A 17,098-nucleotide genomic window follows, 5' to 3' on the forward strand; every position below is an offset into this window, starting at 1 on the left:
TTCAGCATCATTACTCACATTCTTCAGTGTCACATGATCCTTCAGAAATCATTCTAATATGATGATTTACTGATCAAGAAACATTTCTTATTATTACCGATGTTGATAATAGTAGTGCTGCTTAATATTTCTGTGGAGAAAAGTACTTATTTCTTCTTCAAAAAAAAAAAAAATCTTACATACCCCAAACTTTTAAACAATAGAGTACATACAACTATTGCTAGACGTACAGTAAATATAACCTTTTTGTCTGTTCGTCATAAAAAGCCACAGGATTAGTGTTAAGTGCATTTATTTCTTACAGATTTCATGATCTGTTTTGATACACACATATAAAATATGTAAATTTTCATAAGCCATTTCTGTATAACCGCATGACTATGATGCACAATGCACAATGCACCATTGTCATGATAATGACAATATAGGTCATATAGGTTCATTTCTCTATTAATACTTCTACTTATACAATAGCACATCTGTTTGGACATCCACAATGTACAATAATAAGAAGAACTGACTGAATCTTAACATAAACAACAAGCTCACTCGATTTGTATGGGGTAAAACAGAAATCTGCTCAGTAAAAAAGAGTGGAGGAAGTGCTTGGGTCTCTCTCTCTGTCGGAAGGTCTGGAGATGATGCGAGGACACAGAACAGAGTGAGTTCAAGGCTTTCATTCGTTCACGTGATTGGATGGACTTCTGTGAATTACCGTATCCTGGTGAACAGGTTCAACACTGATTTGGATTCCTGGAAACAGACGAAAAGAATGTGAAACGGCCAGGTAACAACAGTTGAGATGCAGGACGAGCGTAACACTTCAGCCTGACCTTGGTGCAGCGCGTCTTGCTGAAGACATTCCAGAACCTCAGTGTCTCGTCTCCTGCCCCGGTTACGATGGCCTCGCCGTCCGGAGACACCGCCTGTACACAACCAAGACACGGACATTCACTTCTGGTGTGTGTCCCTGAATTAACGCAGGATAACATTATTACATTACAGATCTTAGATTTGATTACTCTTTTGTCTTCGTCGGTCATTTGCACATAATTAAAAACTGGATCCGGAGACAGCCATGACGAAGTGAGCTTGGTGTACACTTGGAAAATGTTCCCTGTTATTGGATTCGATTAAACATAAAAGGTAAGAAAATAAGAAACGTTAAGAAAAAATACAAGATACTCTGTTCATTTCATAAGGAATACTTATTTTAAAATACCTTTTTAACATTTTCAGGAAGTTTAAATTGAATGACTAAAATATAAAATAAATAGTTTTTTATAAACACACTCACTGGCCACTTTATTAGGTAGACCTTGCTAGTACCGGGTTGGACCCACTTTTGCCTTCAGAACTGCCTTTATTCTTCATAGCAGAGATTCAACAAGATGCTGGAAACATTCCTCTGAGACTTTGGTCTACACTGACATGAAAGCATCACTCAGTCCTCCACATCCCAAAGCTGCTCTATTGGATTGAGATCTGGTGACTGTGGAGAGTTTGGTGACTCATTGTCATGTTCAATAAACCAGTTTGAGATTATTTGAGCTTTGTGACATGTGTGTTATCCTGCTGGAAGTGGCCATCAGAAGATGGAAACACTGTGGTCATAAAGAGATGGAGATGGTCAGCAACTCAGGAAGGCTGTGGTGTTTAAATGATGCTCAATTGGTACTGAGGGACCCGAAGTGTGCCAAGAAAATATCCTCCACACCATTAAACCAACACCAGCAGCACCAGCTGAACCGATGATACAAGGCGGGATGGATCTCTGCTTTCATGTTGTTTATGGCAATTTCTGACCCAACCATCTGAATGTTTGTAGCAGAAATCGAGACTCATCAGACCAGGCAACGCTTTTCCAATCTTTTATAGTCAATCTTTTATCGTCCGTGTGAATTGTAGCCTCAGTTTGCTGTTCTTCTCTCACAGGAGAGTCACTGGTGTGTCTTCTGCTGCTGTAGCTCTTCTGCTTCAAGGTTCAACATGTTCAGAGATGCTCTTCTGCAGACCTCGGTTGTCACGAGTGGTTATTTGAGTTACTGTTGTCTTTCTATCAGCTGAACCAGTCTGGCCATTCTCCTCTGACCTCTGGCATCAACACGGCATCTACACCCACAGAACTGCCGCTCACTGGATATTTCTCAGACCATTCTCTGTAAACCCTAGAGATGTTTGTGTGTGAAAATCCCAGTAGATCAGCAGTTTCTGAAATACTCGTCTGGCACCAACAACCCTGTCACGTTCAAAGTCACCGAAATCACCTTTCTTCTCCATTCTGATCATCCTGACCATCTCTACATGCCTAAATGTATTGAGTTGCTGCAATGTGATTGGCTGATTAGATATTTGTATTAACGAGCAGCTGAACAGATGTACCTAATAAAGTGGCTGGTGAGAGTATTATGGATACATGAAGATTATGTTTTTGGGAAGTCGTACCGCATGACATTTTACAACAGGAACTAATATTTCCTTGCCAACAAAAAAAAACATTAAATTATCTGATATTTTAAGATACTTATTGACCTTGACACACAGTCATGAGGGTCTGCAAGAGTCACTCCACTCCATGACATCATTTCTTGTTTGTTAGATTTTTTTCTGCATCTTGGTCACACCACATGACTTTGATTTGGTTTTCCAAATATTAATAACTAATAACAACACTAAAATTATGCATGTTTTTTGTTGAGTATCATATTTGATTCATCAGGTTTTTGTGGCCCATATAGTGATATTGTGAGAATATGGAGCACAGAAAACTTCAGAAAAAATGCACCTTCATTTTACTCATAGCTCCAAACTGAGCAGAAATATGCAATTTGGTGCAGTTGCTAAATGTTCCTCAAAATCCTGATGTATCATATTTGAAACTCACATTTTAACATAAAAATTAATGTATGTAATCCATTAAACCTAAGTTGCTTCAGTCCAGTATATCTTAGTTTTTAAATATTACTAATAATATAAGTATATTCTTACGTAAAAAAAATCAGCAAAAAGACGTGTGCCACAAGAACACGTGAAGATTGTGTACAACAGGTTTTTCTTAGCAAAGTTCTGATCATGTTGATAATGGTTCATATTTGTTCAAATATGATATAGTAGGCTTTATAGGGTTAATAAACTTTCAAGAATTGTATTCTTTTAGTCTTTTTTTCTTCATTATAAGGACAGTTGCTTCACCCTGAGACTTGTGTCTGTATATAAAGTCACTGTATGTACGAAATACGAATGAATTGCATTTCTACATTATTTCAAATAGATTATTAGATCCGATAAAACACTTACCAAGTAGAGCACTCGGTACGAATGTCCTGTGAGCTTGGCTACCTGGGTGAGTGATGGGTATTTCCACACCAGGATCTGGTTCTGGGAGTAGCCGTGTGTGCTGACCTAATAGACATCAATGGTGAAAGCCAGCATGGGAGGGAAAAAAACACACGACGTGACTGAGGTTGTAGTTGCGTTTCTTACCAGCTCGTTGGCGTGTTTGGACCAGGCCAGGTTGCAGACCTGTGAGCCGGTGTCGGTACTCTGCAGTGCCTGTCCGGTCAGAGTGTTCCAGAAGCGCAGGCAGCGGTCAGCCGTTCCCCCTCCCGAGGCCAGCAGGCCGTGCTGGTGAGGAGACCAGGCGATGGCCTTCACAGCCGCCAGGTGATCGCTGTACTGCTGCACGGGGAGCAGGCTCGAGCTGTTCCACACCAGCAACTGAAGCACAGCAAAAACACACAGGTTCCTTTTGTGTCACGCTATTTAGACCGAATTTTATTAGTTCTTTTTCAATTTCTTTTGCAAAGAAATTCGTCTTGATTTTGATCAAGTTGGGCTCTTAATAATAATAATAAATCTGAAATCGGTGCTCTAAAATGGTCCATGTACATTGCGTTAATTTGTTTTTTGGTTTAAAAGCACACTATGTAATTTTTCACCACTAGAGGTCGCTTATTAAGAACAAAGGCGTAGTTTGATGACGCCTTGATTTCGTGGAGTCGTGGGAGTTTTTGTCTTCACCTCTACAGCCGGTGGAGAATACGACGGGACTCGGGCAGAAATCATATTCATGGATGACCGGTAATGTATTTAGATTTATTAACGTTACGAAAGCCGTTGGAGCAGAACGAGGCGCTGGAGTGATTGCTAATGAGAGACTAGTGCGACACACGGCTCGAGAGCAGTGGAGCTTTTATTATACCCGCTTCTTCCGGTCATGTGTATGTATTAAAATTTAAATAATGATAATAATCATTCATCAATCCTTCTTCTAAAATGTACCCTGATTCACTATGGCAAGCCTATTATAAGTGAAATTGCGTACAAACATCACTCGCCCATTTGTGTCTCGCCATATCCGTGCCGAGAGAAAAGTTTCTCCGGCTACTTTTACTTGTATAGTGAATATTGAACTTCCAGGGAATCACCCATTTAAAACGCCGAACAGAGGAGAGTCTGCAGGCAAAAAGAGAACGCGACAGAGCTCGTAATAAAACAAGAATCAACATTGGCTTGGTTTTTCGGAGATCGTGAGAACTGAGGGATTTGAAATGTTGTCAAAGTAACATAGAGATGGCATTCTTATTCCTCAACAGGCAAGTAAGGTATTTTATTTAACGGATAAACTGCCATATGTAGCTCTCTAACAGAGTTCATTGTAAAGCATTATATAAGGGTCATATTCATAACATAAGCAGTCACGCAGAGCCCAAGCACAACCAAAAAATGCTCTTCCACAAAATGCAAATGCATTGTTTTTTAACCACTAGAGGGCCAAACGTTACATAGTGTATTGAAAGCAGAAAAATAAAACTGTGCCTTGATATATATAAATGCTGGATGACTATTATTCAGTAAGAGAACTGTTGATGGCATATGAGGATCTTTGGTTTACTGATCAGTGAAAAGGGGAGTTTCATGTGTGGAAATCAAATAGTCAAGATGTTTATCTATTTTCTACCCCTGAACCTAAAAACGAAAAATCAAGCCGAATTTTGTCCGTTTACACCATCCACAATGTCTTTCTGAACAATTCTGAGTGATATAGTAAGCTTTCCTATTGGTATACGTATAAAATGTTTACTGTTATTGGATTCAAATGACACAAAAGAGTCCACAAAAAGAAAAAAATTACATAATTTAACTTTAAATCACACCACAGGACATTTTATAACCTGAACTAACCTTTCCTTGTCATAAAAAGTTATTGTCTGCATCTTGTTCGCACATGATTTTGATTTGGTGAAGTTTTGACATGAATAACTTATAACACTTTTAACACTTTTGGATTACACTTTATTTGAATGTGTCTTTGTTACAGTGTAATTATACATTTAAGTACTGATTATTAATAATTAACTACATGTACTTACTATAGTTTAGGATTCAGGTTTGGTTATGGTTAGTTACTTGTAATTATGCATAATCTATAGTTATTACTAAAGTAACAACATGTAACAAGGACACTGTAAAATAAAGTGTTACCCACTTTTGTAAAAAAAAATATGAAGAATATGTGAAATATGGTGTGAATGCAATGCACACAAACCTAAAATCTTTGAACAAACCATATTCCCAGTCAACTTAGTCACGTCTTGCATGTTCAATTATGTCTCAGATTATCCCGTTTAATTGACATTCTAACCTTGTTATCGTTCCCTCCAGAGGCGAGGTGCTGGTGGTCAGGTGACCACTTGAGGCCACACACTTCCTGCCTGTGGCCCTGGAGGCGTCTCTCCACAGGAGGAGGTGTCCTCACGTCCCTTTGTAGAATCACTCTGTCCCGGCTACCCGACGACAGCTGCTCTCCATTCCACGCAAGCGCTCCTGAGAGACACGAGAGGAGGTGAGACTCAAACTCTTATAATATCAAGATGATTTGTTCTTTACGGAGATCTTAGCTCTCTTAGTGAAAAAAAAATTAAAAATCGGATAAATTGTTCTGAGAATGATTTAAAGTTCCAAACACGCAAGACTTTTGTTCATCTACAGAACACAAATGAAGAGATTCATTATGCAATCTGAGAGATTTATGTCCCTCAAAACTCTAGAAGCTTCAAAACATAAAGAGATCGTAAAATAAATCCATATGAATCGAGTGGTTGAATCAAAGCCTTCTGAAGAGACTTGATCGCTTTATATGATGAAAATATTTAAATTAGGCCTTTATTTACATATAAACATTGATACATAGAGCACATCAAATATGGTGAATGCTTCGAAGATGAACGAACGTTTATTGGGTTTGGAACCACATTTAAACCAATAAAAGTTAGGTAAGTGAGTGATTGTCACATGACACAAACCTACGCGTGCTGAATGTCCCTCCAAACTGGTCAACTTCCTCCCTCCAGCTGCATCCCAAATCTGAACAAATCCCTTGTGGGTCCCTACAGCCACCAGACTTCCCTGAGAGAACGACAAAGATGTCAATATTATCCTGGATAAATACAAAGCACACAAGTTGTTAGACATTTTTATATGACATGTAAGAGGATTGTGCTGACCCTCTCATTCCAGCACACTGATGTCACAGAGTCGCCATCCACAGATAAGTCACACAACCGCGTCACCTGTGTAAGTTTGGAAGTGTAAAATGAAACGCTCATCATTACTGACAGTCAGAGACCAGATCACGTCTTAAAGTCTCTCATACCTGGCTGGTACAGGCACTCCACAGGTAAACACAAGCCCCCAAACCAACACTCAAGAGATTTCCTGCTGACCAGTCCACCTGTTCACAAACATTTTCAGTCAAATTACTACACTGTAAATGTTAACATGTATATTATGGAGACTATAGCACAATTACGCCATGTCCTAACCAGACGGGGTGCGATAAGATTCCAGTGGCAAGCGATTAGTCCAGCGTTCAGCCAATCAGAACAGCGTGTGGGCGGAGTCTCTCAGCAAGCGCACTGCACTCGCAATGAAATGGATACGTACACAATTTGGATTTCAGTATGGCTATAAAGGTCAAGCATAATGATATGCTCGCATTACATTCTTTTAACCCTCGGGTGCTGTTAGGTCAAAAATTTTACTTTTTTTTTTTTTTTTTTTTACTTCATCGGAATGGAACGAAACTTGGTAAAGGTTTCGGCACTTGCTATGTCATCACACGCAAAAAAAAAGATGGACATGATTTGAAAAGTTTAGATGATCCTGAAAAAATAGTCACACTTGTACTGTTGGCGGTCAAAAATGACCACATTGGAAACGAATGGGAAACAATCTATTGGAAACGTTTGGCATTGCGGCCAAACAAAATCTTACTGAAAGCTGATTTTATGAGATATCAACTTCAAATTTTGGATCACAACTTTTTTAGATTTTCTCGCAGTTTTAGCGTAAAACATGTTTTGCTAAATATATATTTCACTAAAGAATTTTTTTTATTTTAAATGCATTTTTCATAATAATAAACTTAAACTTCTATAGCTTTATTTTAGTTTTACCTTTTTAACTATTTTACTTCAGCAATAATCTACCAAGAGTCGTCTTTAAAAAGAGACCAAACTTATGTGTGCCAAAGCATTCAAGAGTTACAAAGTTGAAAATGTCATAGTTCAAAAAGTGGTCAACAGGTAATAAATGGATCATAACTATTCCATAAATATAATCTGGTACCATAAAATCCCCTTAAAAATACAAAATGTTAAATAAAAAACATAGAAATTAAAATATAGTACATTCATTTTATGGAAATAAATTTTTTTTCGGTCATTCCACAACATTGCAGAAACAGAAACCGTTTCTAGAATATAAATGTTGCGTATCGCGACTGGTTAGGACAAAAACTCTGATGAACGAATATTTTATCGTGTGTCGCTGTGTCACGTCAGGTCTGGATAGTGCTAAAAGAGTATTTTAAAGAGCTTTCTGAAATACCTCTGACTTCTGATTGGTCAATGAACACATTCTCCAGTTAAATGTTTTCTATAATGACAGGCAGACTATATAACTGACAGCTGTCCCAGGCAACCGATTTCTTACAGTCAGCTGGTCATTATTGCAAAATGAAAGTAAAAATAATGTACCGGTACCTTCACAGTGACACTATCAGACCCCTATCCCTTATTTAATATCTGTAGAACTAACATGCTTTGTAAGTGAAGTGTACCAGGTTGAGGTAGAAGTCATCCTGCAACTCTGGGGCATCAAGAACCTTGAACGGGATCTTGGAAATCTTGCGTGCAGGCTTTCGGGGTGAACGCAATAGTTTGTGACTGCAGACAAAAAAAGACAAATTTGAGAACACATTTGGTTTGTTTAATCCCAGTTAAATTTTATAGAAATTCACAGGCATGTCTATAATGTGGATCAAATTATTAATGTACAAAAAAGTCTGTTATAAACATAGAAAGAAAAAAAATCTGTATTTTGTAGGGAGACATGTGAGAGGAAAAATCTGGAAAAGAATCGGCCTTGTTTTATTCACTCATTCTCTCATTTAGTTAAATCGAGGCCATGTTGTACTAACTTATTCCCTCATTTTAGGTAAATCGTGGCCACAATGAACTAATTTGTTCCCTTATTTCTTAATTTAGTTAAATCATGCACACGATTTACGTAAGTCTTAATTTGTGGCCGCTAAATCTTGTAACTTACCAAAACCAAATTGCCAAAATGGTAAGAAAAATAAACTTAATTCGATATACATTTCTAAACATTTTATGTGTTTTTTTCGTTTCAAGTAAATGAGTTTGCAGTGCAAACATAAAAAAATGATCATCAGCTCAATTATATTTTGAATTAACGCAGAGGTTAAAGAAGAATGATACCTTTTGTTACTGAGAGGAGAGAGGGAATAGGGGGAGATTTCATTGTCAAAAGGCACTCTCTTTGTGAGGATGGTGTACTGAGAGACACAAGAAAAACAAGTTATACAACAAGACTCAAGTTCTAAAACTTATATAAGTAAGTTTTCAAATGTGAGAACGAGCAAACAACATGCAGAAGACAAACATGCTTCTCCAGTGAGCTTTTTACATGGCAAATGGATCTGTCATGTAAACTCACCCTGAAGAGGCTGTGTGTGTCCTGTGTGAGGATGGTGTGTCGACGGTCATCGGTGTGAGGATCAGGCACGGTTTCGATTCCTGCTCCCAACAGCTCATTCCTTAGCAGTGCAGCATACGCCACAGCATCTGTAAAACACAATAATGCTTTTATTGTTATTTTCTTCTTATATATGTAAGCAATAAGGTACGAGAGGCTGTGCTGTATAAGTCACTTATTCACGAGTACCTTATTGCTTTTATAAAACGGTTACCACACAATACAACTATTAAAGCCGAAAAATATGTATCTATGCAACTTTCATGAAGTAAAATCAATAAATGCCTTCCTTCCGCTGGAAAAAATAGTCCCTGACTGTAAACAGCAACAGAAGTTACATACATTATTTCGCCGATACATGGCGGCAAAGACTGTCTTTATGAGTGAGTCAGTCAGTAGAGAAGACTTTTACATTGAAAGGACTCAAACTTATGATCATGGAGAAGGAAGACGCATTTGACAGATGACTATAGGCACGGATAGACTATCGCAGCAAGCAATCTAATTGGCTGCAGGATCAGCAGAGGCCAATCAGCTTGTGCCTTGAGGTACTGATGTGATTGCTTGGAGACTGCATGTAAAGTACCATCTACAGTTTCATGACTGAATTATATACATATTGTTTCACTGTCTAGCACTTTGGGATTGTTTTTAACTATGAAAATTGCTTTACAAAAGATGATGCAGAATGACTTCACCTTTCCCTGTGTCTGTACTAGCATCCTTCGCCCGCTGATTCTGATTGGGTGTCCAACAGTTCTCCTACAAACATAAAGCAAATATGAACGTGTTTATAGCGGTGCAAAGACAATAATGCACTGGCTTTAATCTATCATTCTTTTTTTTTTTTTTTACTGTGGATCAGTGTAAACTGGTCAGATGAATGGGAACTTACATTGGCATAGTGGAAGTTTATGCTCCAGTTGCTCCCGGCACGCGTGGGGATAAACCTGTCCCCTGATTTCACCGTAACTGGACTGCATGCTGCATACCCTGACTGCACACACAGTAATACATAACTGGAACAGACAATCATCATGTGTAACATTTATGTTTAGCTAAATACCATTTTTCTCTCTTTAATGCACACATTTAGTACAAATCAAAAGTGGAATTAAAAAAGTCTCTGGAACTTATTTTTCAGGTGCAAAAAACAAACAAAATATATTTCTTAATATTCTAGATCTAATCGTAGTATCACATACCAAACTGGGGTTTAAAAGACAATTAATATTCATTAGTTTGACTGATTCAGTTGTACTGGCGCTATAAGATGAGGACACAATTGAAAAACTAAATTGAGCTGGATAACAGTAATATTGTAGCATCGACATTAAATAAACACTGAACTGAGCTGAGATGAATACTGACACTATGGCCGTCTGTAGAGCTGCTTTACAGCGGAATTAAACTCTTTACATAATTGATGAACTTTGCAACATTGACCTGAACTGAACTAAATCAACACATGTAAGATATGCTGCTGCTGCATAAATAGACAGACAAAAATCCCGTAACAGATCTAGGCAGGTGGAGCTGGGGGAGGTGGAGGGGTTCAGAGGAACTCTGATAGCGCGATACAGGACTAGCCTACAGCAAACACTGAACCAGGCTATTTAAATGTTGAGCAAGCAATCTCATTGGCTGCAGGATCAGCAGAGGCCAATCAGCTTGTGCCATGCGGTAATTTTATTTATTTATGATTAAATGCCATATCAGCAGCAATGGCTCTATTCATGGCTAAATCAACCATATTTCATTTTTTATATATATATCATTTCAATACAGTTAACAATAATTAAAAAAAATGTGTCTTTAAAAAACAAACAATATACAAAAACATTAATATATAAGAATAACAACAATAGTAACAATAACAATTATATAGAATCTTTCAATTTTATCTAAAAATGATTTCAGGAGAAACCATTTTAAAAATGTCCATTAATATATTTTTTTTATAAAAACTTTAGAAAACAATAAAAACAAATCTTTATAACTTTGAAAAAAATTACAAATCCCTTTTACACTTTGAAAACAAGCTTCCATACAAATCTTATTAGAAATATGGCGTGTGTGTGTGTGTGTGTGTGTGTGTGTGTGTGTGTGTGTGTGTGTGTGTGTGTGTGTGTGTGTGTGTGTGTGTGTGTGTGTGTGTGTGTGTGTGTGAGTGTTTTCTCTTCTTTCTTTTTGCTCACAAATTTAGAAAAAAAAGTCTAAATGTAAAAAAAATGCTTACCTTGGACGGGTGGCCCTCTGGGACGTTCTGGTGGTTGATTTGCCTTAACAGGCGTCTTTCATAGTCCTGGTCCATTTCTACTGTAAACTACATCTACACTCTCTCCATCAGTCTGCAGATGGGGGTCCTCCAAGGTCTCCCATCCCTACAGAAAAAATGATGAATGCATGATTGATAACACTCAATCATAATGCTTTACTTATTTTCTAAACATCTGCTCCAATGACAGCTGTCAGTAAGTGTCAACCCCTCATCAATAAAACGTCTGTCATATCAATTCATCACCTTTTGATTGTCACCTGAACTGGTTTCTGACCTGGTTTATTAAAAATGATTTCAATTCAAGTCATTACAAGACCTGCTAGATGACAAGCATAACACCACATTAACCATATCAGCAATCTAAAAGCACACGTTTTTAAGTAATTCATGATGTTTTTATTAAAAAGACCGAGTGTTAATAGAGGAAAGAGCGCATAATGCCAGCAGGAGGGTTGTAAACACGCGTATGTGATCAGTTGCCATGGCAGCTCGCTGACAGCGCTGAGCTAAATGAAGATTTACATCTTACATGATGACACGATAACAACGTTTTTCCTAGTTTAATAGATGTAGAAGACCCTGAAACCTCGTATTAGAAAAGAAAACCACCTTACCTTAGCCAAGTGCTCAGGAACCCCACATTATACTGACATGTGTGTTCAGCTACGTGCGCAATGGTTTCCTAAACATCTAACGTTAGTTCGATTTTCCCGATGCTGCAACAAAGGATTAAGGCTGTTTTGGTAATGTGCTGTAAATTGTTCGGTCTTTGGAGATAATAGTACGATCATTGAGCAGAGGGTATCAATGTTTATGTTCATGTCAAGATGGCGAGCAAATCAGCTGTGAGGTGAAAGAGTGTAATTCCGCGCACGTCCAGTAGAGGCGCAGTGAGAGGAGAGGAGGACAGGCTATTTAACACTAAATCTAATACTACACACATTTAACTCTTCAAACTGTGTACTGGTCAATCTCAGGTAACTGTATTTAATTTTTTACAAGGTTTCTAAGCAGAAGATGGATGCATGTTTTCTCAGACCTGTTACCAGAACTCATGTGCCATCGAGAGAGTGACCTATCCTACATGGCCATGTGTGTGAGATTTCTGTGTTGAAGGGATGTGCTACTTCACAACGAAGAAGGTGGAAAGAGAAAGAAGGAGAGACGAGAAGAGAGGGAGTGAAGGAAAGAAAGGAAAGCGTTGTGTTTCACTCCCTACTTGCAGGGGTTCTCTCTCCATCTTCTACAAAAGATAAGAAAGACAAAGACAAAAAGTTTAAGTCACTTAGCGGTGCACTGGGCTGGCATTACATGCAAAGTGAGATATTTCAAGCCTTTATTTGTTATAATTTTGATGATTATGCTACAACTAGTCCTACAGCTTATGAAAACCCCAAATTCAAAATTAGAATATTGTGAAAAGGTTTTCATAGCTGTAAGCCATAATCATCAAAATTATAACAAATAAAGGCTAGAATTTGAAATATCTCACTTTGCATGTAATGAGTCTATATAATATATTAGTTTCACCTTTTAAGTTAAATAACTGAAATAAATGAACTTTTGCACGATAATCAAATTTCACCATATGAAACATATAGGTCAAAGTCAAAGGTCTTTTTTGCTTATGACTTTGTATTGTGGAAAACCTGGCCAACAGTATAGCCTTCAAGGCCTAACACACATAAAACAGTTGTTGTTGAGATGTGGTGAGAAGATGGGATTTAACCATTTCGTAAATAGTTACATTGTTGTTCAATTTGGTTCTGTAAAGCTTTAACTGTTTGTTTTTTACGGGTAATGAGAAATCCGGAAGCTTGATTGTGCCCCGTGAATGCATGAATGCTTATATATTTTGTGCATAACCACAGTCTGTTTTTTAAATCTTGCACTGCAAGGTGATGAAATCCTTTCAAACTAGTCACACACACTCACAAAAAAGAAGCATTTAACAGAGCAGGAGGAGATGATGCAGTATGAAGGTTTTGGTTGTGTTTCGGGTCAGGAAGCATCAGCTCATCTGAATGATTCGACACTAGAGCCGCAGGGTCCCTGTCACATGGTTGATCCTCTAGCCAGTGTCTGTCCAGCTGTTTGGTGTCCAGAGGAACACACAGACCTCCACGGGGTCAAGACCGGAGGAGAATTTGATTAACTCACTGTGTCTGCCAATTTTTTGGGTGAAAACCCCATATTTTCTTTCACTGCATGAAGACTGAAGTCTTTGGATGACTTCATGAGTTTGAAGTGTTTAAATCAAGACAACAGCGAGGATCATGAAGCTCCAGCGCTGAAAGTTCTCTCTAATCAAATGAGCTTTAGTGATTTATAAAGGTGTAAACTCGGTCCTGAAGGGCCACTGTCCTGCAGAGTTTAGCTCCAACCCCAATTAAACACAATTAGCTAAACTCTGCAGGACAGTGGCCCTCCAGGACCGAGTTTGGAGAGCCCTGCTATAAACCATTAAAGCTCATTTGATTAGAGAGAATTACCACCCTGCCATTTTGCCAATCACTGGATATGTAAGTAAGTCCAGGCCTGCCTAGTGATGTAAACAGGCTGCGTATGTATGGATAATGAGATGGCACGAGGGAAAAATAAGAGTTTCCCATCACAGCAGGCACTGGCAGCACGGCTCCTCGAGACAAGCAGTGGCAGAGCCTGTTGCTGTAGAATAACCCCTAGTGAACAGCTATAGTTGTTTTGATGTGAAGCTGTGCATAACCATTTTTTTTAACGCGGGACACGGAGCCATTTTGTTTCCTAATTCAAATCGAAATATAATATGCAGAAACAAACAAACAGTGTATTCCTGTATTTAAAAAATTCAAACCCATTGTGAATGTACAACATTTGCATCCGAATGAAAATGAAAAGTATCATTTTCATTCATATTTAAAACTTCGTATTTTATTTAAAATGAGCAAATAAGTGGATGTTTTTAATTAGTTAATGCAAATAAAAATACTCCAATACTCACAATTACTCATCACAATGGTAACTAAACTTCAACATAACAGAAACCCCTGTAAATCCCAACATATCAGAACATTAACACATCTCTCCATATATTAATCTTGGTGCAAAAACACACAAAATGACACACAATTTCAACATTTATTCTCCTTATACAGTCTGACGCAATGCATGCTGATGGAAACTAAATCTGCTGCAACTCAGTCAGTTTAAGTTCCGCTTAATGAAATCAGATTTTGATTTTGTGTAACTTTGTACAATGCATTTTCAGTAATATTTGCGTGAAATTCATTTCATTTAATTAGTTCAAACTGTTCAGTTTGTGACATGTCAACATCCCCCAAATGTCAATCATTGCGTCAAGTCTGGTTTTCCCCACTTTGAAAACCGATACTGACCAGCCCTTGTGAAAAAGAAATGCACTTAATTGTAATGAATGTGCACTTTTATTGTACTTTAAATCTTAAAAGCATATTAAAAAAAAAACTGTACTAATAAAATATTAATGAAATAAAGGGGCCCTTATGTTTACTTAAAGAGAGTACACACATTACTTTTTTAAAAGTGCACTTTGTAATAATGTCAAATTTAAAGTTTTACATTTTTAAATAACTGTGCTTTAAAGCAGAACATTGATTAACATTTTAAAGCACATGTAAAGTACAAGTGATTTTACATTTAAATTACATTACATTTACTTTTTCAATATATTTAAAATACAGTAAATTGCAACTTTATCGTCACAATTATAATATCATTAGACATTTTTTTTTAAAGACAAAATTTTCTATTGAATTGACATGAAATTGTAGTTTACCATAATTGCTTGACAGCTGCAAGTGGTGGTGATTTTGATTCATTTTATGCAGTTAGGAAATCTTTTATATTTGTTCAAGTTGTTATTTATCTCCTAAACAAGTTTTACTGTCCATGTGCACAGTATATAGATCTAGAGAGTGATTAAAATAAGTGTTCTCTCCATAAATTACAAGAAATAATGCTTTCCTCCATTTTGTCGGCTGCTGGGCTTGGCTATAAAAAATTCATTAAAAAAATATAAATGAATAATGACTTTCAATCAAGTTTATTTTTTTGAATTGTCATCATGAGTAATTTCATAAATAAATTTGTGATTACTGTGCACATATTAAACCTGTTTCATTGCTCAATTTCCACCTTCTTTCTTTCCTTGTTGAACAAGACTGACTCAGCATATCGTTTGTCGCATTTTGCTCAGTTTGCTGTGTGTATGAATACCAGTAATGGCATGACTTATGACTCAATGTGCCAGTAAAGTGACATAAAAATAAAACTGTTTTGCATCATTTACAGTGCATTGAATTCGAATTAGTGTGTTTTTTAACAACCGCAAGGATCACGATTATAACATGATTTATGGCTATATCTTGATGCTATTTGCTCTTGTCAGCATACACTTGTCAAACATTTCATATTGACACACGCTGTAAGTCTGCTCAGATATGTAATCCTGCTAACGCATTCCTTTCATGATTTAGCACACTGAACCTACTTTCAAGTAAGCAAAGCCTGGGTTATGGATGTTTTTTGTTATACATTTTCACTAAAAGCTGTTACCGTGACACAAAGCAGTAGAGACGGTCATTACTAATGAGAGATATGCTGATTATGCCAATGTTTGTTGGTTGAAAGCAGTTCTTTTTTTAAAATACACGTTTGAGGCATCATTTGATCTGAAGCCCACAGCTGCGTTTTTAATATGATCTCTTTGTGTGCAGCCGCCTCTTATCAGACCCTTCATTTGGTGCCCATGGCAACTAGGTTGAGAGACGGGACGCTGAAAGAGAGGGGGAGGTAGAGGTAAAAAGATGAAGTCTGCAAATGACAGCTATACTTTTACACACTGCCTAAAATCAAAGAACATGCGATAGCTTAAACTATAGGCCTAGAGGAAATGTTTGGGATGCCAAGCTATTGTGTTTGTTTAGTGTATCCTACAAAGATTTATGTATGTTTGGATGAGTGCAAAGATTTACTCTCTGGGAACCAGATAAAATGGAAAAGGAAATTAATATGAAATATGAGTAAACACTGACAGAACCTCTTTGGCAACCCCAGAGGAATGTCTGACACAAGGCAGCACGGAAAATCCCACAAACTAGGTTTCCTCCTCCTCCTCCTTAAGGAAACAAAGTACTTTTGCTTTATGACATAGCAATTCTGTGAATGTGTAGGGCAGGTAGAAAGATTATAATAATCTGAGGTCAGTGAGGGTCTTTATAGGCTAATGTCTATCGTGAAGTTGAGGAAAATCTATTAAGAGTGACAAAACCTCTGACAGAAAGTCACATTGCAGAAGCCCCATGACATGAAACGGTTGCTTAGGTTGATTAGGCCAGTTGTATTTGAGGAACAAAGATCTGTTAAAGAAGTTTTGCTTCAGGCAAAAATAAAAGTATTTTGCCTGCAAGATCCTAACTGTAACCCAAATGTTAGTTCACCATTTTTGTATGTATTAGTTAGAAAACAAATGGACAAACTACTTCCTTTACTAATTGTATTAGGCTACAAATATATTTGCTGAAAGCAGATCCAGTTCATGGTAATAGGTTCTAGGCTGTTGCTATAGCTACTAAAAATGAATGAGCTATTTTCGTTGGAGTAAGATCACTATTAGTATTTGGCTAATCTGTATAACAGTGGTTTTAGAAACAGCACATCGCATGTATATACGCATGTGTACAGCACAGAAGATTGTGCAAAGTCATGCTGGCATAAACAGATCTCAGTGGTCACTCCACC

The 17,098-nt window shown here is 37.4% G+C and overlaps 1 protein-coding gene across 2 annotated transcripts; it reads right to left on the reverse strand.

Annotated features, from left to right (window-relative positions):
* Positions 1-275: 275 nt before the first annotated feature.
* On the reverse strand, positions 276-12,230 carry fzr1b (fizzy/cell division cycle 20 related 1b). Of its 2 annotated transcripts, none has more exons than XM_079612189.1 (15): positions 11,956-12,230; positions 11,300-11,444; positions 9,956-10,057; positions 9,759-9,822; positions 9,022-9,149; positions 8,784-8,860; positions 8,123-8,228; positions 6,656-6,733; positions 6,507-6,572; positions 6,306-6,408; positions 5,645-5,826; positions 3,484-3,717; positions 3,298-3,402; positions 834-926; positions 276-753 (listed from the first exon to the last, which is right to left on the reverse strand). In XM_079612189.1, exons 2-15 carry the CDS (start codon positions 11,372-11,374, stop codon positions 712-714), a joined length of 1,455 nt encoding a protein of 484 aa, XP_079468315.1. In that variant the 5' UTR covers positions 11,375-11,444; positions 11,956-12,230; the 3' UTR covers positions 276-711. The 2 variants fall into 2 exon arrangements, with proteins under 2 accessions (XP_079468315.1, XP_079468316.1); XM_079612190.1 differs by having other exon boundaries at positions 8,101-8,228; positions 11,956-12,193.
* Between the last annotated feature and the right edge of the window lie 4,868 nt (positions 12,231-17,098).

This window comes from Phoxinus phoxinus (genome assembly GCF_949152265.1).
Source record: "Phoxinus phoxinus genome assembly, chromosome: 5".
NCBI classification, from domain to species: Eukaryota; Metazoa; Chordata; class Actinopteri; order Cypriniformes; family Leuciscidae; genus Phoxinus; species Phoxinus phoxinus.

Excerpts from the sequence above, each read along its gene's own strand:
- fzr1b (XM_079612189.1), bottom strand. The coding sequence starts at position 11,374 with ATGGACCAGGACTATGAAAGACGCCTGTTAAGGCAAATCAACCACCAG. Across the intron at positions 6,573-6,655 it reads GGAGTGCCTGTACCAGCCAG|GTGACGCGGTTGTGTGACTT; the intron begins GTATGAGAGACT and ends AAACTTACACAG. Across the intron at positions 5,827-6,305 it reads GGGACATTCAGCACGCGTAG|GAGCGCTTGCGTGGAATGGA; the intron begins GTTTGTGTCATG and ends CGTGTCTCTCAG.